At 45.8% G+C, this 23,151-nt stretch overlaps 1 protein-coding gene across 7 annotated transcripts in view; it reads left to right on the top strand.

Moving 5' to 3' along the window:
• Positions 1-23,151, top strand: part of LOC119386574 (proline-rich protein 5) — a 71,050-nt gene that overhangs the window by 22,506 nt on the left and 25,393 nt on the right. The window contains exon 9 of one of the 7 annotated variants that reach the window (XM_037653861.2): positions 4,781-4,984. The exons of the other annotated variants lie outside the window; for them this stretch is intronic. Coding sequence (XP_037509789.1) covers positions 4,781-4,893 — 113 coding nt within the window. The 3' untranslated portion in view covers positions 4,894-4,984. Of the gene's footprint in view, positions 1-4,780; positions 4,985-23,151 lie in introns of those variants that run through there. 7 annotated transcript variants of the gene reach the window in all.

Raw genomic sequence — 23,151 nt, 5'->3', positions numbered from 1 at the left:
GATTTTACGATTTTACAAAATTATTCGAACGTAGAGTCATCATATAGTTAAATCGAGTTTCAATTGTATGTCTGCTGCAGAACGAATCCACCTCCAAATAATTTCTCTTTACCCTGTCCTTTGCGAGCTCATTCCATATAATACCTTCGAACTTCTTGATTTCGTCACCGTACCTAGCCATCCGCTGTCCTCGGCTGCATTTCTCTCCTCGGTGCCCATTCCGCTGCTGTACCCGACCACCGCTTATTTATTCGCATTAGTTGACATGTTCATGTCTAATTCTTCCTCTTAATGTCAACTGGGGCTACGGTTACCCCTGTTTGTTACCCGCCTCGGTGGTCTAGTGGTAATGGTGCTCGACTGCTGACCCGCAGGTCTCGGGATCGAATCCCGGCCGCGGCGGCTCATTTTTAATGGAGGCGAAAATGTTGAGGCCCGTGTACGTATATTTAGGTGCACGTTAAAGAACACCAGATGGTCAAAATTTTCGGAGCCCTCCACTACGGCGTCTCTCATAACCAAATCGTGGTTTTGGGATGTTAAATCCCAACAATTATATTACCCCTGTTTGTTCTCCAATGTACTCAATCTACTTGTTGGTTAATCTTATGACTATCGGGGAAACGATAGGCGTTCCATTGAGCATAAACTGACTTCATGAAAGCTAAACAGCACCAGCTTCTTAAAATTGTTTGGAGTAGATCCCAAAGAATCTAAGAATAGCAGTTTAATCTTCAGCATATGCCTAGCACATATAAACACGTCACACTGCCGAATGAAAAAGGGAGCTTTTCACTTTTCGGTGTTGGTTAGCGAGAACGCTGTAGGTTTGGCAGAGTTCTTTCACTGCCTAGTCGTCATTGCACGACTTTTGGTACCAGGTGGCAATATTCACTGGAGAAGACAAGCCATGGATAAACATAGTGTATTCTAGTAAAAAAAGAAAGTTGTCATTTAATTGCATCGATTCGCAACGCGATTCATAACGATTCATCATGACATCATGACAGGCATTCCGTAATAACGTCGTCACAACATGGGTTCCGATCAGGCTGTTCGACTGAAACTGCTCTTCTTAAACAAAAAGAAATAATTTTGAACAGTATTGAGGCTAGGAAACTAACACTGGGAGTATTTTTAGATTTCTCAAAAGCATTCGACAGAATGAACCATGCAACCCTATTAGATAAATGAAATTGTTACGGCATACGCGGAACGTTTTAGAGTTAAATAGTAGTTACATAACAGATAGAAAACAATCCTTATCAATGAATAGACATCACTACGTTTAAACCTATTAGGCAGGCTGTGCCTGAGGGCAGCATACTGGGCCCACTTTTATTTGTTATATATATATAAATGATATTGTGAATGTTGATGATTCAATTAACTACATTATTTACGCGTTTGATACTAGTTTCTTCGTTTCAGGAAGCGAGGATGACGAACTTATACATTTGGCAAATGAAGTACTAAGAAAAATCTATAGTTAGTCGTAAATTACTCTTTAAGACAAAAGCAGTGCTTTTTAGAGCGAAATCCACGCCTTGCGATATTACGAAGACTCTTACGCTAAATGACTCAAAAGTAGAACTCTCGGCATCAGGTGAAACATTGGGTGTTATTTTTTATGAACAGATGACTTGGGACCACCATACCGATTACTTAAAATCTAAGCTTTGCAAAGCCTTAGGCATGTTGCGCAGATGCCAGAGACTGCTACCAATACAACAGAAACTCATGATATATAATGCACTGTTTGCTTCACATCTGCGCTATTGCCACCTCGTTTGGTCAAACAGCACAAAACGATCACTAGGCCATGTAGTCATACTGCAGAAGCAAGCCTTACGGGCTATTGCTGATGTGCCCTACAGTGAACATACGCGTGATCTGTCTCTGAAGTTCAAAATTATCCGAGTAGACCATCTATATGAGTATCGGCTTATGAGTTCCTCTAAACATGAAACGACTAAGGGTACTACTCATATGAGGAACATGGCGAACTTGTTAACCAACCAATCATCTTGCTTAAACCGACACACCGAACATTGGGCAGTTCCGCGACCACGCACAAACTATGGTCTTTCATACACCATCCTACTGTCTTCCCTCGACACTAAATAAACTATGCGATGAAAACATACGTTATGTTCCTAAAAACGCATTGCTTCAACTAATATTATGAATGTCAACCTTTTGTGTTTCTTGAAAATGTGTGTTTCTGCTGATGTTTATCACTTTGGTTTGTGTATTTCTATGTTAATATTGCAACAAGTTCAAATACTTCTCATGTTGCTGCTGTTATTGTACGGGGAGGTGGGACCAGTCAAGCTGCCTATATGCAGCGTTTATCCCACCATCCTTGCTGTTTATACATGTATCGTAACCATGTGGCAATAAACTTCAACTTCAAACTTCAACTTCAATGGTAAACCGCAGCAAATGAACTTTTGTCATTGATCCCGTTAATGGGGATGGCAATCGCCGGGCGGATTCCAAGGGCTGGCGTCTCGGTCCTCCGAAGACGCACCACGAAAGCGCGGACAATTTGAGTTGGTCCTTTTAGTGCGCCAGCGAACGCCGGTTGTGGTCCAAAGACCGAGTCAGAGACGAGAGTCGATAACACAAAGAAAATATATTCTCAGTTAAGGCAGTACAAACATCACAAACACATGCACACTCGGCTGGTACCAGTTACAACTTCGCAATATAACTCAGATGGTGTTTATACAACGGGCAACTAAACAAACAGATCACGCGCTACAAATGAAATCTCATGCATTACAACTATTCAAGAACAGTTAAAGTCCTGAATATACAACGGCGTATCCAGTCCACAATTCTTGGACGGTAATCGAATGCTTCTCTTCAAGGAAACACTCACGCCAAATCCAGCGGTGTCTGTCGTTGCTCCTTCCGTCGACGTAACTAGTTATGACTCACACGGCGTCGTCATCCGGTTCTTCCAGATCGACGATCGACTGACCGCACACCATCATAAACACGTCTTCTTTGGCTGACGGAGCCACACTCAGCATAACTTCACGATCTCCGGGCCGACTGACTCACTGACTCACTGACTGACTGGTCGTCGTGGCACGCTTTTATCTCCTCTCCCCAGGGTTCTAGAAGCGTCGCGAGGGTTCTTCGGCGTGCAGTACAGCCAAGGCTACGGAATGTTCGAGGTTTCTCTCGCCGGTTCTACTCGCGGCGGCGTCGCTCGGCGATGCGTCACCCCTTCCCTCTAGAAACATCCAGGCTTTGCCGGGCGTATGATCTCAGACTGCTAGTGGGCGAGGAGGATGCGGCGCGTCGGCGTCTTTTGATGCTTGTGTTTTCGTCGTTCGCGCTTCTTGGGCGAGTGGCTCGCGCCGTTTTATCCCGCTGTCGTTTGAAAGCGGCCGCGTGCGCGCTTTATCAACGCGCTCATTTGTGACAACTTTAGAAGAGTAATAATAATAATATCTGGGGTTTAACGTCCCAAAACCAAGATATGATTATTAGAGACGCCGTAGTGGAGGGCTCCGGAAATTTCGACCACCTGGGGTTCTTTAACGTGCACTTAAATCGAAGTACACGGGCCTCAAACATTTTCGCCTCCATCGAAAATGCAGCCGCCGCGGCCGGGATTCGATGCCGCGACCTTCGGGTCAACTTTAGAAGAGTAGAAATTTGGGCTTCACTTCACCGGGTATGCAGCAAAAGGGGTTGGTGGCGTTTCGTGCTTTGCTTTCGTTGAGCTCTTTAAAAGTAACCTATCCAGTGTACCGAGAAGTTCTCGCTACACCTCATACCCAACTAACAGGAAAACATGATCTATTACTGCGCTTGTTTGGATTGTGAATTACTATTTTTCGCTGGATCACGTTTTTCTTGTCGTCGGAGGAACAACGGAGAGCTGGTCCGACGGGCGCAAGCGTGATGCAATCATCCCCCACACAAACCAATCGTGATGTGATGGTTGGAAGGTGCGAATAAACGTTCGAAAAACTGTGCCTATATCCTTTACCAAAAGTTCTTTCTCTTCTTATTTCACCCGTTCCTATTGTGGTTCTTGAAAATCTGCCACAATAGATTTTGTATTCTTCTAGGATCTGTCTTGTTCACATCACATTGAAATCAAGTGAAACCGTGCGCTTACAGAGTAGGTCACCAGCAACGTGCACTGCGTTCGGCCCCACTCCTTACTTATAAAGTTCTGGTTCGTACAATACTAAAATATGCATCTGTCGCATTGAACCTACACAATATAACTAATATCGACAATATCGAATCTGTCCGCAAGAAGGCAATTTGTCGTCGCTATGATGGGTATTTTCGCACCTAGTTCCAATATTCATTGTCTTCAGCTTACCAGCCTCTCTTCTGGACGTCACTTTAGATGTTTGAAGTTTATACCCTGATTCACTGCCCACGATTTCATCCACTTAGCAACTGCACCACACCTGCTAAATCTACATCCAACATACATGATCATGAGCTGAATGTCTCCCTTATCGCCGCATGGATGCGTTTTGTTTTTTTTTCTTTTCCCTTTTCTCCATGCTATTCAAAGGCGGAATGCTTAATATTGTCATGTAAACTTTTATCAGCTGCTGAATTCCTATTGCACATTTCTAACCAGTGATTTTCATGTTCAGGGTTTATATTCACGTTGATACTAAGTGCCCTATACATGGTTAAGATACGTTTACAAGTGTATAATTCTTTCTAGAAGCTATTAGCCATTTGCATGCTTACCGCGCTGATTTGTTATATTTTATGATTTCGTTTTCAGATGGCGTGCCGCTGCCCAGGAAACTGTCTCGACCAATGAGCTCCCAGCCTCGCCAGATCGAAACTCTGCACGAGCTTTTCCTTACGGCGCTTCGGAAGCAGCCAGATTTTTAGCTGTTTACAAATTTCCTGCATCCGCATTGTACATAGTGCATTGTCACTGTATACGACAAGGAATTTATTAAAAAATTCCGCTGTTTCCATTGGCGTTTCTTTTGACATAACTATGAACACGTACATTGAATTCGTTTTGAACTACGGGAACAACGTGCCATCTCATGCACATATGTGGGGTTCTTTCAAAGACCTTATGTAATGAGCAAATGTGTCCTACGACGTGCAACAGCTGCCTGCGCTCCTTCATAACTCAGGTTTGATCAATTTTCGGTGACATGCAATTCCCACTGCTGTATGAGGTTATGCAGACACAAGCCCTATCCGCGATTGAGTGCCCTATCCAATGAGAAAAGTGCCGCATTTTCTTCCGAGTTTCTTGGTAAAGCTTCTAATTTTTATCAAATCAATACACTTTACGCAAGGTTATCGCATAGCACATTGTATTCGGAAGCTTGAAAAAGAAAATTTGCGTAGGTGCGTTTCCTACGTTGTAGGTCAAAATTATTAAACTTAAAGGCATTATCGAAGTAGGCAGAAAGGTTGTCTCGAAGTTGTGCGTCGAGAGCATTATAATTCAGCGTGAATGAGAAGGTTGTGTATGCAGTCCTCACTGGTTGCAATTATTTTTCTCGTGCGCCCTCATTTCCATTATGCGATAATTATAGCGGTTTAATGTAAACTGCAAACAGTGCCCCCTCCCCCCTCCCTGCGGAATGTGGGTGCTTCTGATTACTTCGCTTATTGTTTGAAGATAACTCTGGTCTCTTCACAGTGGCTGTCGCTAAGCGATATCATGCAGCGCTATACGCTTCAAAAATGCGGATACTATGCCTTCTTCGGGGAGTAGAGCTTCTGAAAGTCGGACACATTATTTGTTGCGGCGTGAAGGCACTCAAATTTCATTTGTGCTCTTCTGTTAGCACTGTCATCACGCGTAGTATCTTTAAGGGGTCCTGAAAGACTTTTTCACGCAATCATGAAATTACCCTCGCAATTGAGCCTCGAAGAGTCCTCTCGTCGAAAGGTTGACTCCAGTGACGCACCCTGTTCAAGGACTTTTCATCTCCTCAAACGGCCATCTACCCCAAAATTTCTGCCCTCAAGTGCCAACTGAATGCAGCCATCTTTCATTTGACGCTCTTCTTCTTGTGGAATGACAACACTTCTAGAAGACATGACAGTGCATGTTACAGTAAAATGTCGAGCCAATATGTTTCACTGCACGCCATTTAATTCAACTCATTAGCCAAGTGAAAAAACTATGAGTCAATAAAAATTTATTCACCGTGGTATATTTGTGAAAATTTAACGAGTTATTGTGAAAATGTCGCTTCCCAAGGTTTACGCTTCAGAGACGTGTGTGAACTGTAAGTATTTTGCGGACGCGATTATATATCGTACAAAAAGAAGGTTCTGTATGAGTATGCTTTCTGTAAGTGCCATTTGTGCTCAACAACAAGCGAAACAGCAAAACAAGCAACAAGCGAAAGAGAACAAAAATGGATGAAGCTTGCACTAAGCCGCACAAGCCTTGAAACAGCGAAGCTGGACGATTCTGAAGACTGATCTACTTGCTTCTAGGTTGCTTCTAGGCCTTAGCTAAGTGATGAGGGTTTTTTCTAGGTTGCTTCTAGATCGTTGCTAGGCTTTAGCTAGGTGATGCTAGGTCATTTCTACGTTGATTCTCAGTGCAGAGAGGTTCGAGTAAAACCACACAATGTCACAGAGTCGACGCGGATGTCCAAACTCCAGAGAGAGAAAATCGCGCTGCAACCAAGCGCTCGCACTTTTCATACAGTGACAGAGGCCACATGGATGCCCAACCAGAGACGCACTCGCGCTGAAACGAAGCGTTCGCACATCTCACAGATCTGCGGGCACGTCGTCCTTGGCGTAGGCCATCTATCCCTTCGGGGTCTTCTCGCAGCCGCCGTTGCTTTTCCCGTTCACAAGTGTTGGGCTAACTGGACCAGTGGTGAGTAGCGGGATTTAACCAAATTCTGTGGCGCATAACCATTTGTGAATCGTGCTACGGCATTTAACCTACGGCTAGCTTAAACAGCTATACTGTTAAGAATATGCTCCGCGCGAGGCTGGGTCACGGTAGCGCTGGTAGGCACCAAGTTGGTCCTGGCATGTCTAGCCTTTCGCACTTTCACCTCTCTCTTTCCCACCACTTGCTATGCTATATGTGCTACATGCTACGCTATATATGGCTACGCTTTCTGGCTTTTTCTATCTTTCTTGCGTCTGCTTCGTTTCCCTCTTTCCATTTCTTTCTCTCTCTGCTCGTTCTTCCCCTCTCGTCACCCTCACATCTCTCCTTCTCATCGCTTCCCTTTCCCACCCCTTGCTGTGCTATAATATACAAGGCTATGCTGTGCTCGGCTAGAGTGCATCGATAGCCGAGTGGTTACGACACTAGCCCTCGGGTCGTGGGTAGTGTTGCGACTAGGCGACCAAATACGTGGGCTCCAAAGCCATCACGAAGGGATAGGAGTTCTTAAGCATGGGGCCCAACTTTCAGGACCACTTTTCTTTCAAAACGATAACTGTATTTAAAATATGTACAGTGGGTAAGATGATTACAGAGACATTTTCATAATGTCGACTGACGAGGACGACGCCAAGCCTTCTCATCGGCTCTTCAAGACCGGCCTCCTCCTCCACTGGTGCTGCTCGTGCGGCACAATCCACTAGGAGCCGGGACAGCACGTGCGGCAAGCCCGCTGATGACGCGCCGGCCTCGTTGTCTTCGTTCTCCCTTTCTTCCTCCGAAGCGCTCTGCTTTCCACGGGGATCCCATTACAGGGAAAGCCAGCAAGACAACGGCTACGTGTATCGGCAGGGTCGATGGAATGCATGGTAGAACGCGTTCGGCGTGGTTCAAGCGGGGGCACAGCCGCCGCGGAATACTCAGCAGCACACCTGTGCACCTGTGCCAACCGGCATCCTCCTCCTCATTTTCGGAGGATGCCGTTCGGAACACAACAGTCAGCGGTATTGAATCTCGCCACGCCAAGAAACTTTTTTCACCAAGAATTTTTCTGCCTTTCTCACTTTCTGTACTCGTTCTCTCAACCATCAGAGTTATCGTATCCCACGCCGTACAAATCGCGCACGTGTTCTGAAAGCGAAGCAGAAGAGGATAATTTTCTATCTACGACGCACGGCAAACCTCGAGCATATAAGAGCTGTGCTGTAAAAGATTGTGTCCACTTGCAGTGAACGTGAAAGCTGTAGGGAGACCCGCCACGGTGGTCCAGTGGTTATGGTGCTCGACTGCTGACCCGCAGGTCGCGGGATCAAATCTTGACCGCGGCGGCCCCATTTTCGATGGCGGCGAAAATGGTAGAGGCTCGTGTGCTTCGATTCAGGTGCATGTTAAAGAACCCTCTACTACGGCCTCTCTGATATTCATATGTTGGTTTTGGGACGTTAAACCGCAACCATTATCATAATTATTAAGCTTTAGGGAGTGCGGAGCAATGATTCACCTGCCCTTCGGCGGAGCTGGCGTTCTAAACGTGTACCCTGCTCAAGGTCCACAGCGGGAATAGAAACCTTAGTTTGTGATGCAGCGACTTTCACTCTTTCCTTTTTCTCCTCCTCGCCCTAAAGTTCCTTTCACACCTCCTTGCTGTTCTATATTATATACGGCTAAGCTATGCATTATGAATATGTCTGATTCGACAAATTGTAAACATTCTTAGCATCATCTGAGCGCACTGCAAGTTCAGGTGGCGCTTTGTTTAATATACAGCACCTTATTAACTTTACATTGATCACGAATAAATAAATTTAAAAATCAGCCTTCCCGTACTAATCACTGCTTCTAGTGGTGATGTGCGCCAGGAGTAAATATTGCGTACAAATATAGGACGCACGAAAAGTAACGTAGACTTGGCTATATTTGCAAAAGGTAAAGATTAAAGGAATGTTATGTATGAAAGACAGCAATTATAAAAACTATAAAACAGCGTGGTATTTAGTCTGTGAAGCGCACGCCAATATTACTATGTTTCTCAAGCTATAAAATTTATACTAGCTCTCTTACAGCGTTGAAGAGGCACGTGTTCCGGCGGCAGTTTCTTTTATACTAAAGCGCCATCACGGTTTCGCATTATGTGCATATTCTTTCTCTGTGGGGTGTGTGCAGATAAGATCGAACACGATGTACCGGTCACCATTCCCGATTTTGATGAAATTTACTATAGACCTAGGCATTAGACCCAGAAAGACCGAGAAGAGTGGTTTCGAAGTTAGTTTTGCGGAAACAAAATTTTGTTCGCCTAAAAAAAAATATATGTTTTGGCCTCAAAAAAACACTTTTCGGCCAATTTCGCGCTTTCTTAATTTTGAGCGCACCTAGGGAAAAAACGGTGCAGTTCATGGTCACAATATTTATTCCTCTCAAAGAACAAGTGAAATACAATCTTCTGAGCCTATTATCTTTCTTACCTGGTCGAACCACTTTTGAAGAAAAGATAACAAACATGGCAAATCACACAATACACCGGTGTTTCAGAAAGTTATTGCTGCAAAAAAGTTAAGGTGAAGATAATGAAAATCTCTAAATATTGACTTTGATATTTTCACTCACTTCTAAATTAATTTCCGTGGTTTTATCACGCTCCGTTTTACTCGATACTTTGGCTGAAACGTGTGTGGTTTGCCGAAAATGCAGATGTTTGAAAATATTTTTCTCAAAAAGGGCCATCTTTAATTTTTTAAAATCCCTCTTATTGAAGTCAAGGACGTCACCTACCATTCTGCATAAAAAACGTTGCATTATTTTGGTTGCTAAGAAGTCATAATGCGTCAATCGTGACCAAGTCAGCCTAGCGGCCGCGCCATTGGTTCTGTGCTGATAATCGGATATAAGTTCTCCAACATACATTGTACGCGACATAATCACAAAGCAGCAAGCCTTGTCTTGCGATCGGCAGCTTGACAAACTTGCAGCAGCGATGCTGCGATGTTTCAGACCGCTGATGCTGCGCGATGCTGCGGGCGCACACATTACATGAGTGCCGCTTCGACTGCGGTTGAGCCCCGCTTGCGCGCCAAACTACGCTCGGAGGACCAAAGAGAGAAGGAATGCATCACCCTGAAAGTAAAAGTAAAAGCGGCTGATCGCAAGACAAAGTGTGCTAAACTATGACACCTGGCTGCGCATTTGTTGTTGTGGAGCTGCTGCATTGTGATTATGGCGCGTGAAATCTACTCTAAACAACTCATATCCGATTTTCGGTACGGAACTAACGGCGCGGCCGTTAGGCTGACTTGGTCACATTTGACGCACTGTAACTTCTTAGCAACCAATATAGTGCAATGTTTTTTTTTTTTTAATGCAGAATGGTAGGGGACGTGCTTGACTTTAATCAGAGGAATTAAAAAAATTAAAATGGCCCTTTGAGAAAACTATTTTCAAACTTCGGCGTTTTTGGTAAACCACATACATTTCAGCCAAATTATCGAGTAAAACGGAGCGTGATAAAACCACGGAAATTAATTTAGAAGAGTGCAAATATCAAAGTTAATATCTGCAAAATTTTATTACCCTCACCCAGGGCTGGGCAAAGATACTTTGAAATTGTATCGCGATACGATACAAGATACTCAGGCAAGAAGTATTTGAGATACAGATACAAGATACTTCCGGAATAATTGTATCCGATACGATGCTTCCCAATTGTATCTTCAGATACTTCGATACATTTGCAAATTTGCTCTTATATATCGATATAATGAAGCAGGAAACGCTTATGAACTAAAATGTTTAATCGGAATTTTCTTAACTGCGACCAACTTTGTTTAATTTTGAGAAAATATCTCTTTGTGTCCCCAGATTTTTGTCTTACTGCTCAAGATATATTAGTTTCATTCCGAAACAACTCAGGTTAACAAGAGAGCTCTTTATACGCTGCGCTGTCAAGGGTTCTTGTTTGACACTTTTGTAACTAATGGGTGCCGCTTCTCTACTTGCCGACCAGCTAGCGGGTTGCTATCTGAATACAAGAACGTCAATAAGAAGCCTCCGCACGATGGCGCAAATACCGCTGTGCAGTTCTACCTTGCCCGTAAGCGTATTACCGTTTTCGCAATACCGGATCACCCGAAATGCAGCAACAACGCTGGTAGCGATATTTTTTCGTTACGCATCACGTTTACATTGAGGGCTTAAAACTGCAATGATTTGTATATTCTACTTATCTGGTGGCGTAAAGCGTTCGTTAGCAACATATTGACTAACGTGCAATTTTTTGAAATTTCTTCTCCGAGAGAACTAGTGCCGTCGAGAATTGTCACAGGCGTATTGTAGTGGCACAAAGCGTTGCAGAATACCACTGCTATTGTTAAGTATTGCTCCGACTATCTCGTGATTTGCAACAGCGAAAAACTTTACGGTGACTTCAAAAAAGAAAACCAATATATTTTAGTCAAATAGCAAGGCGGTTCCGTATCAATCACATTGAATACGTTTACAGGTCGTTTCACGTAACTATGGAATCAAATATCTAAAAAAGTGGTTAAAGGGACACTAAAGAGCAAAACGATTTTTCTCGTATTAGTAAACTACTCTTTCACGACATCAGGAACACCATGCTTGCTGCGAGAAGACGCTTAGTAAATGATAAATCGCGCAAAAACAAAAAGTGGGTGGCGACGCCACCTTGAAGTTTCTACACCATTCGCCGTGACGTCACATATTTTGACGGCACCTACTAGGGCCTACGTAGTTCTTAAACGGTAAAAATGAAGTACACTGTCCTCTGAGGGAGCGATAGAGTTAACATACCAAGTTTGAGGAAATTTTGTTGAGCCAATGGCGCCAAAAAACGATAAGTACACATTGAAATCCATGACGTCATGCGTGGAGATTATAGCGCGAAATTTAAAAATGAAACTTGGAACTTCATTTTCTCCTTTATTGATACACCTATGATGGTGAAATTAACGACATTATTGTTCTGAAAGTACAATTTATCAATCTAAACCGATTCATTGTTTCTCTTTGGTGTCCCTTTAACCGCGACTGAATGAAAACAATGGAGTACGGCTTATCGTCATGTGGCGCTCCTTATAATATGTTTTATATTTCGCTTAACTGGCTGATTAACTGAGGTCAATTATGATTAACTGAAGTCAAAAGATGATTTTTAATATTCATTTACGACCAAGTGGGTGCCATCACGTCGTATAGGACATTCCAAAACGACCGGTCCAATTTTTGGTGGCGACGTACATTGTGCGTGGTGAAAGCGCACGAAATAGCAAATGAAACCACGTGACTCCGCCGCTCTGAAACGTGTTTCGAGCATAACAACCGGTGCGCGAACTGTCAGCATATCGAGGACGACGGCGTTTCCTTGCCGTGTGCGGGCGTCAGAAATGTTGACGCACTGTGAAATCGATGCATAAAGCCGCCGCCGGTTTTTTCGCCATGGTCCACGCGCCACTTGTTGCGCTCGAAGCGGGTTTGAGAGCGCTGCAGTACGGCAGCGCACGAGGGCAATCACGTGGTCATGTTTCGCGGGCTTTCTTTAGATGTGATGCAAACGGAGGACAGAAAAAATAGCACTCATGGTGGCAATCAAATTATGATCAAATAACTGCTTGAATAATTTAGCAGGAAGAACAAAGATACAGTACACCAAGATATCTTACGTTACGTAAGTGCTTGTTCTACGGCATCTAGCATCAGCACCGGTGGAGCGACAGTATTTAGAATCTCATTTGAATATAAGTCAATCTCATCGTATGTAAGTCAAACTTACATCCATGAGATCTTTTAAATCGCTGTCGCGTGAAAGCCGCGAGACACCACGCAAGAGAAACTTCGATAACGACACTTTAGGAGCATCAAAACTTTCGCGAGAGGTTCGTACGCGTTAGAGTACGTAGAACAGTACAGTGTTTACGAGGAAGCGTCATGGTACCGACACGAGTAAAAAGAAAGAAGAAATTGCGAGAAAGCGAAGTTCGACTGCTCGTAGACGTTCGCGGGCTTGTTTCTGTCGAGATCGCGCGAGCGCCACCACGTGACTGTGCTCCACCAATACGGACGCGCTGACCTCATCGCCTGCCCTCGCTGGAGAACTCTGGCAGATATATAAAAGAATGTCACTGTCGTTAGTTTTATTCAAGTAGCTTAGTAGCAGTAGTATCCGCTTGAGAAGCGTAGTTCAGCCACCGTTAATTGTTTCGCTCGGTGTTCTTTTTATAGAAGTATCTTGTATCTTAAGATACACGATACATTACTGAATGTATCGGAAATACAGATACAGATACCCGTCTTGCGAGACGTATCGCGATACAGATACAAGATACCCAAGGAGTATCTAAGATAGTATCTAAGATACATGTATCTTCGATACTGCCCAGCACTGCCCTCACCTTAACTTGTTTGCAGGAATAACTTTCTGAAATACAGGTGTATTGTGTGATTTGCACCTGTTTGTGATTTTTTTTCTTGAAAAGTGCTTCGACGGGTAAGCAAAATAATAGGCTCATAAGAGTGTATTTCACTTGTTCTCTGCGAGGAATACATATTGTGACCACGAAGTGCACAGTTTTTTCCCTAGGTGCGCTCAAAATTAAGAAATCGCGAAATTGGCGGAAAAGTGTTTTTTTGCGGCGAAAATTTATATTTTTTTCAGGCGAACAAAACTTTTCAAACCTAACTTCGAAAGCCATTGTTCTGGGTGTAATGCCTAGGCCTACAGTAAATTACATCAAATCGGGAATTGTGACCGGGACCTCGTGTTCGATCTTATCTGGACACACCCTGTGGTGTCTTGCGTCGTTTGTCACCGGTAGTAGGGGTCATACGCCTGGCATGTACTCGTGCAGCGCCTCCTCTATTTTTCTGTGCCTGGGCGAAGGAGCGGAGAGCAATGGGAAGCGGCCGTCGGTGGTAGTGCGGCTTTTAGCCGCCACGCGCCGCCACCGAAGTAGAGCTGCGGTCGCACCGTCGCTCACGGAAACACAGGTTCGCAGCTGTTACATTGTTGAGTTTTCGGCTGTATTCGCGCTGTTTGAAGTGTAATCAAAACGTTTGTAAACAGCAATGGGGAAGCACTTGTCGCTCTTGGCAGCAAGAATGTTTTTGAAGGCATGTGTCTTTTGCGGCTGTTGCTGATCGAGCCGCTCGCGCGTCGTCTGCTGAGCCGACATGAGCGCGGGCAAGTGATGCGGGAAAAATTGTTCTTTCACCATTATGTTCGCTTGTCTGCAAGTCGGTTTTTCAGTGTCTGAGAGTCGAGTTCTGAAAGCAGTGTTTGACAGTAGCTAATACTGAAAGCTTCGGCGCTTCAAGAGCCCCGATGCATGCTAACGTCTACTGGTGTAGCAGACTACACGCAAGCTTTGAATGCATGCGCTAACTAGCACGAAATGTCGCTAGAGTGCTTCCAAGGAGGTCCGTAATCTCACGTTCCCTTCGTAAATCTTTTGACAGGTACATTTGTTGCCACTGAGAGGAAGCAACAGCTGGTGCCAAAAAATGAGGAAGTATGTCGAGTGATTCCATCATTTCAGATCTTAAAGCAATTTTGTCCTGATAGTACGAAAAACAAACAAAAACAGCTCCTTCGTCCACGGGCTTCTTGCAACACTGTCTGATGTTTGTGAACAGACGGTGTTCAAGTCTAAAGTCGTAGTGTTGACTTTTAACTTGAGCTGTGACAATGTACAGAGTAATTGCCCATTGTTTCACCGGCATCTATCTCGGAGGGCTTTTCCACTTCCTCATCGTAAACTTACTCGACCGCAATCGTCGGCCTTCAGGATGCTCCAAACGGGGTCTTTCCCTTCGAGGGGCAGGTTCAGTCACTTCTCGCCCAACATCGAACCGCATTGTCCGGACTGCGGAGAGGCGTATTGCTCATTACCTCATATGCTCTGGCAATGTCCTGCGTTACGTGACGCAGAGTTCAACAAAGAAGAGGACTGGGAGGAAGCGCTTAACAGCGGCGACCTCTTGGTTCAACTTCGGGCTGTCCAGAGGGCCTGCGAGAGGGCGGAGGGCCACGGTCTTCCGGTCCCTACGTGGGAGCGGCCCGCAACTGCTACGGATTCCCCCTAAAAGGGGGCGTTACAACACAGTTCCTCAGGACCTGAATAAAGTTCTCTGTCTGTCTGTAGTGTCCATTGGCTCCGATTGCTTAGCTTCGGGACCTAATGTCAGCGGTGCTCATGGCGGCGGTCTCGAGGCAGCGTTGCTACTGGTGCACGTTGACTGTTCGGTAAGAGCGCGGTCACGTTTAGTGATACTTGCCATGCTTCGTCCAGTCGTTATCTTGGGCTGCAAATGTGAGGGGTAGTCTGCAAAGACTGATGGTACTGCATCCTTCTTGAGCCACCGTCCTTTTCCTTCTATGAAGTCCTCGGGTTGAAAATGGCGGCTACATACTCTTGTGTAGTTCGTAGTTGTATTAGGCGACCAATTATCCCGCCTAATCGCTGCAAGCCACCGCTCCCGTACACCAGCGGCAGCTGGTATTTCATGGAACGAAAGCGCACCAGTGTTTTTCTTTCCGCTCGACTAACACAATGTCACGCAACAATACGACATACCAAGGCATGCGGAGCACGTGGATGCAAAATCCTGAAGTATAAAATAAAACACGAATACAATCAAATTCGAGTACAGTTTTCGCACCGGCATCACGGCCACACAGACTGCATGCGGCATACGTACCTGGGAAAGCCTGTGAGACGTGCGAATTCAATTAAACGCGAATGTAAACACGCATTCGGGAGCTTCGTAATACACGCGGCCGTTCAGCGCCAGCTTCCCGTAGTCTTAGAGTGCCTTAATGTCCTGACATCGAGGCACTCTAGTGGATGGATGGATGGATGCTATGAGCGTCCCCTTTGTAACGGGGCGGTGACATGTCTGCCACCAGGCTCGAAAAAAAAAAAGAAAAAAAAACTTCCTTGTTTCATGTTGGCCTAATACCTTATCTACATTGATTAAATCTATGTTATTATACCAAAAAATTCAAATTCACGGTCTATCTCTCTGCCTCTTAAGGCAGAATGACCTTTTTATTCCCCCATTATTTATTTTTGTTCATTATCTCTACTTTTCTGCCACCAATACTCTAACCGTCTCTTACTTATTTCTATGGCGGACATGTTCAGCTTTCCATTGTTGTCCCTAAAACCCAAGGCTTCATGTAGACTCGTGCCCACACGTATACCTGGGTGAATATCGCCACATTCAATCAGTACATGTTCCATCGTTTCCTTAGTTCCCCCGCAGCATGTACATTGTTCTTCAAACAGTAAAGCGCTTCCCCTTGAATTATCATAAAACCTTTCCCTCCTTATTTCCTTTTTTCCCTTTCGGTAGTTACTCAGAGCCGGCTTCTTTTCCATCGCTGCCATCCAATAAGTCCTCTCCGCCTCTCTGACCTTCCGCTTAATGCTCCTTGTTGCCATATCGCCCGCACTGCTAGCCGTATATTTACTGGTGAGCCTCCTAGTTCTTTTTCTCCACTGCGTCTCAACACTTTTCCTATACAAATACCTGAAAACCTTCTCTTCCCATCTACTCTTCTTCATTTTCCTCAGCCTCTCTTCGAATCTCATTTCGCTCTGAGCTTCCCGCACTTCAAAGCCTGTCCATCCCATATCACCCTTTACAGCCTCATTTGTCGTCTTCCCGTGAGCGCCCAACGCGAGGCGGCCCACCGTCCTTTGATTTACATCCATTCCTGATTGTACCTCTGACTTTATGCACACCACTGAGTTCCCAAATGTAAGCCCCGGGACCATCACACCCTTCCACAGCCCTCGAAGCACCTCGTACCTATTGTACCCCCATAAAGCTCTGTGCTTCATAATTGCAGCATTCCTCTTTCCCTTTGCTACCGATGCTTTCTCTTGTACCTCCATATATCTATTCCCCCTCATTTACCCATACTCCGAGGTACTTGTACTCGCTTACCCTCGGTATTTTTTGGCCCTGTATAAAGACCGCATGGGCTTCGTGATCATTGAATACCATCAATCCACATTTTGTTGCACTAAATTCTAGTCCTAGAGCCTCACATTCCCTTCCGCATATATCTGCCAGTCGCTGTATATCATCTTGATTGTCCGCAAATAAGACAATATCATCAGTATAAAACAGACCTGGAAGCTTCTGCTCAACCATCGTGCCGACCTGTTCGTGTGACAAATTAAATCCAATGTTGCTACCTTCTAGCGCTTTTTCCATCCTCACCATGTACAGCATGAATAACAGCGGGGACAAAGGACATCCCTGTCTCAGCCCTTTGCTAATTTCAACGCTGTCGTTGCTACTTATTCCTTCCCATTCTATACAAACTGTATTTTCTCGGTATATTTCCCTCAAAAGCTGTATACAGTCGTCACCTATGCCCACTTCTTCCAGTATATCCCACAAAATTTCCTGATTAACGTTGTCATACGCCCCGGTAATATCTAGATAAGCTACGTATAAGGGCCTGTTTTCTATTTTCGATATTTCTATACACTGAGTAAGAACAAACAGATTATCGTCTAACCGCCTGTCGATTCGAAATCCATTCTGAAGTTCTCCCAAAATATCATTTTGTTCCACCCACGCTTCTATTTTTAATTTTACTGCCTGCATCGCCAACCTGTATAGCACCGATGTAATGGTTAGCGGTCTATACGATCGAATGTTATCCTTTTCTCCCCTGCCTTTATATATTAAGTTCATTCTACTTTTTCGCCAACTGTCTGGTATTTCCCTCTCCTGTAAGCACTTTTCTACGGCTTTCAGCAGTGCTTCTTTAGTGTTATGTCCGAGTTCGTTAATGAGGCTGACGGGAACCCCATCTAAGCCCGGTGTAGTGCGCTTAGGAATTTTCCCTTCGGCTTTCTTCCAATTGAAATTCTCTAGTATTACATCTTCGTCGGTTGCACTCCTTTGCGTACTTTTACTCACTGGGGGAATACCCTGGGCGACCATTTTAAACGAATCGGCTGTTATCTTTCGGATGTAACCTAGCGCTTCATACCCTTCCAATTGATTTCCTCCTTCACCTACCATATGTTGTTGCATTGTGACAGACTTCCTACCCAGCGCTTTTAGGTGGCTCCAGAATATCCTAGGCGCGGCCTTCTTCTTTTCGCGAATCTCTGTCATCCAGCGTTCACTTTCACCTTTAATTTTTGCCTCGACTAATTTCTGCACAATGGATTTTTGCTCTAAATATATTTCCCATATTTGGTTGACTTCGTCCTGTGGCCGCTTCTCCTTTTTTGCTTGTCTGTGCTCCCGTGATGCCTCACGTCGCTTCTCGATCGCCTCCCGGATTTCTTTGTTCCACCAACTTTTTGGCTTTCTCTTTCCTTTCCAACAAATCGTTTTCTTCTCTTTTTCCATTTCTTTTGTGATTATATGTAGCAGCTCACTATACTTCCAGTTTTTACCTGGTAGTTCGTCTACTTTTTCCTCGACTCTTGCGGCTATATTTTTTATTTGTTTGTCATTTAGATACACGCTGCCAAACTTTGATTCTATGTTCTTATTATCAGTTTTATATCCCATTTGTAATATTATGCGTTTATGATCACTACCCAAGCTGTTAATGCCTTCCTCGTCTATTCTCATCTCTCTAAGTTTGTCATATATTCCTTCTGTCATGAGACAATAATCAATGCTCGACTGCCGGTTTCCGACTTCCCACGTGATCTGCCCCTCACACTTAGGCCCCACGTTAACTATCTCAAGACTATGTTGCTCGCAGAGATCTAGCAATAACTTGCCATTGGTGTCTGAATATCCGTCAAGGTCATGAATGTGAGCGTTCATGTCCCCTAGAAGGATTATCTCGCCATCATGACCAAATTCTTTAATATCGGTGCTTATGCATTAGTAGTCTACTTGCACAGCGCCGCCACGCGGCAGCGGCGAGCGGCGGCGGAGCGCGCGCTCGACGGCCTGAGGAGAGCGTTCGCCCAGGCACTGAAAAATACAGGAGGCGCTGATTCGTGGCATCCTTTGTTGAGCTTTTAATTTGTACTTGCATGCCTATATACTCAGGTACCGCGCTTCAGAAAAATAGCAAATTACGCATGCGAAGTAGGTAACTAGGCTTGTAGCGCATTCCTCATGCACAAAGCATAGCCACTGCAACTCTTCTGTCGCTATCAGGTGATTTCAAATCAAATCGCTCTTACGCCTCGGCGTGGTCTGTGTACGCCAACCAGCGTTGCCCCGCGCTACCCATCCCAGAATCGAGGAAAGCTGATATCGAAAATGACCACAAAGATAACATGCTACTTTTGGTCTGCGCAAGATCACAACAAAACAGTGGACTGATTTCAACATTTATTTATTCGGGTCAAGGAAGAGCGTAGGCGTGAATTCGCACCTAAGCAAACGGTGGAATCCACGAATGAGAGCAGACACATCTCGCTCGTTGACAAAACAATACAATGCACGGCATACGACGTACGTACATACCAAGCGGACCTAACGTATCAAGTATAGTTGTAATGTGAGATGTCAATGCATAAATGTCAATGAGGCATCTGAAAATAAGAAGTTTGCTTCACCAGAGTATGACTAATACGTATGTCTACCCCTCGCAGATCCGATATATCTGTCAGATATTTGCCAGAGCCAGATGGGCTGAAGCCAGGCACGTAGCTAGGGGAAGGGGGCACTCTAGCCCCCCCCCCCCCCCGAAATGTTGTTGAAGTAGGTGTTCCTACCAAAAAGAATTAATAAAAACGGGTGCTTTTCTCAAAATGTCATAGTTTTCAGCAAGTGGCGCCCCCCCCCCAAAAAAAAAAAATTCCTGGGTACGGGCCTGGCTGAAGCTGATTCGATAGCGACTGGTTGGGCCGGCATGTAGCCTGCAATGCACAGATGCGGTGCACAGCCCTTGTAATACAATTGTGAGCACGTCATCGTCAAGCCACCACAATAGTGCAGTTACCGTCATGCAATGTTTATTTACATCGTCGTTGTGTTCGTGCCCAGGAGACACTTCGACAATAATAGCGCTTTCACACATTCTCGCGGGTTTTAGCTGAATACCAGATGATGATTGAACGAACAATTCTCTAATTGTATCTTGCAAATATTTAGTCCCGATATATACTGACGTGACGGCGTACCTTTCTCCGGCTGGAAACTGGTAATTTTTTCTCTGCAGTAAGGTCCGCATTTGGGCTCGTTGGCTGGTCTCCCTCAGCGCCGTGGTCTCGTATCCTTTTTGACCCGTCTTTTTAGCCCTCTTTTTCACTCGTATTGTTTCTCGTTATGGGTGTGATGAAGCCTCTGCCGGATGTAAACCTTTCGTGCGAAGTATTGGGGTCGAGTAACAATGTAACAACAGAAATCAACCCAGCCTGTGCATCCTTTTGTGCCTGACAAGGTTGCGTTTGTGCGCAAATATCTTGTCGCATTGTTCGCACACCCATGGGCTCTCACCAGAATGGGTGGACGTGTGGTGACTCAGTGCTGAGGCGTCGCCGAACGCAGCCGGGCACATGCGGCACATGTAAGGCCTCTCACCAGTGTGAATACGAACGTGCCTTACGAGGTTTTGTTTACTTGAAAACTTTTTCGCACAGAAATCACAGCCGAAACGCTTCTCTCTCGAATGAACGAGCATGTGGCGCGACAGGGTCGCTTTGGCGGCGAACCTCCGCTCGCATTGGGTGCATTTGTGTGGCCTCTCACCGGTGTGTGTCCGCACGTGGTTCGTAAGAGAGAACGAATGGGAGAACGTCGCAGGGCACAGCCAGCATTCGTGTGGCCTTTCACCCGTGTGCACTCGAGCGTGTTTCGCCATAGAAGATTTGTAAGCGAATCTCTTGCCGCACAGAGTACACGCGTGCGGCTTTTCATCACTGCGTGCAAGCAAGTGTACATGCCGCTCCCTCTTGTTGCCCAGCGTCTTCTCGGACGAGCTGAATTCCAGGCAACCGATATCCGCTTGCTTGCCTTGTTGCTCGGCTTGTATTTCATTTTCATGGCGCGCCCTGTAATATAAAACAGTAATGAGCACAAGCGTAGTTGTATTGAGCTCAGACAGCGGAATATATAGAAAACGTATTATGGACTGAATACTATTGTTCATACCACTACTCTTTTACTCAATCACGTCCAGTTGTCACGTTATCTTCATGTTTTCATCACTGATTCGGAGAAACTGATTGTTGAAACGTATTAAATGCGAAGCATTTCTTAGCGAACCTTTGGCACTTTGAGCGTTTTTATCTACTTATCTAGCCACCTACGTCTGGGTGCTCTCATGATCGCCTCCTTAACCTAGTGCGGACCAAAATTGGCATGGGAGGGTAAGAGATGATGATGATATGTGGTGTTTAATGGCGCAAGGGCCAATTGATGGCCAAAGAGCGCCAGTTCATGAGACAAAGGATGTGAGCAATGGTTGCGGTAAGTAGCTGTAAAGGGGCCTTAAAATTCCTCGCGCTAAAGGCGGGTAAAACATATATATATATATTAAAATCATGACAGTGACGTGAAATATGTGTAGTGGAATGAATGGCAAGTGGTCGCAAGAATAAGACTGTGAAGATATGACATCAGCACGAATGCCTCGTCAATGCCCTTGAGTCCAAGGGCCGCGAGGCAAGTGCTGTCTTTAGCGTATTCACCGCAGCAGCGACCTCTGTTTAGAGGCCGTGCTACGGATCACCTTGATATATGACATGAAAACTCCGTACGTCGTTTAAAAAAGCAGACAGTGACTGATATGTAAAAAGCGGGTCCCTACCGATGAACATTGAAGGATGAAATGGAAATTGCTGCCGGTAGGGTAATAAAAAGTGTGTAAAGGCGTTTATTGACGGCGGGATCGATGGCGACGATGCGCAGCGACGACAGTAACGACAGAGCGCAGACTCGCAGACTCTCACGAGCAAGCGCACGAGGGGCGAGCTCTCCGACAAGAGGCGAAGAGGGCGACCCACTAGAAGGCGCTCAAGAGGCGGCCCATTACAGCGTTCTAATGCTTCTGTACAATTACCCCGGGTACGCAAAGGGAGCCGCCCGGCGACCTAACAGCTGGTCACTATGAGCGGATCATGGTAGGGCTTGAGGCGCTCCACGTTCACAATGTCGCGCCCTCGACGGCGCATGTCCGAAGATGGCTCAATGGGTTCAAGCATGTAGTTGACCGGGGACGTGCGTTCGACGACACGGTAGGGGCCTTCGTATTTGGGCAGTAGTTTGGAAGAGAGGCCAGTTGCAGCGGTCGGGACCGAGAGCCACACGAGCGCTCCAGGGAGGAACGTGCACTCAGAAGTGGTGGTGCCACCGCGAATGCTCTTCTGCCGCTCTTGTTCGTGCGTTGTAAAGGGTCTTCGCAGCTCGCGACATTCTTCAGCAAGCCTGGCTGTGTCCGAAATAGGCGCACATTCAGATCGATCCGGCCTGTAGGGAAGGATGGTGTCGATGGTGTGCGACGGGTGCCTGCCGTACAATAAGAAAAATGGCGAGAAACCAGTAGTGCTCTGAGAGGCGGTATTGTAGGCGTACGTGACGAAGGGGCAGAATGGCATCCCAATTTGTGTGGTCGGCTGCGACGTACATTGAGAGCATGTCGCCGAGCGTGCGGTTAAAGCGTTCGGTGAGGCCATTCGTCTGCGGGTGGTAAGCAGTAGTTTTGTGGTGAACGACGTTGCACTCTTTGAGAATGGCTTCGACGACTTCCGACAAGAAGACACGGCCTCGATCACTGAGCAGCTCCTGGGGCGGACCGTGACGCAGCATGAATCGGTGGAGTAGGAAGGAGGCCACATCGCGCGCTGTAGCCGCTGGGAGGGCGGCGGTTTCGGCGTATCGCGTTAGATGGTCAACAGCGACGATGGCCCAGCGGTTACCAGCCGAAGTCAGAGGAAGTGGTCCATACAAATCGATGCCGACGCGCCCAAACGGACGGTTAGGGCAAGGTAATGGTTGTAGACCTGCTGGCGACACGTGCGTTTGCAGGTTTTCGGCGTTGGCAATCGAGGCAGGAGCGAACAAACTTCTGCACGTAGCGGTACATCCCTCGCCAGAAGTATCGTTGTCGAATGCGGTGGTAAGTTTTGGTTACCCCAGAGTGCGCGCATTGCGGGTCCGAGTGGAAGGCCTCGCATATTTCAGAACGCAGACTGCGGGGTATCACTAGTAGCCACTGGCGGCCGTCGGCGTTGTAATTGCGTCGGTGCAGTAGGTCGTCACGAATGGCGAAATGGTGGGCTTGACGACGCAACGCGCGAGTGGAT

The sequence above is a fragment of the Rhipicephalus sanguineus genome, chromosome 3, assembly GCF_013339695.2.
Source record: "Rhipicephalus sanguineus isolate Rsan-2018 chromosome 3, BIME_Rsan_1.4, whole genome shotgun sequence".
Taxonomy (NCBI): Eukaryota; Metazoa; Arthropoda; class Arachnida; order Ixodida; family Ixodidae; genus Rhipicephalus; species Rhipicephalus sanguineus.
This window is presented reverse-complemented; position numbering and strand designations above follow the sequence as displayed.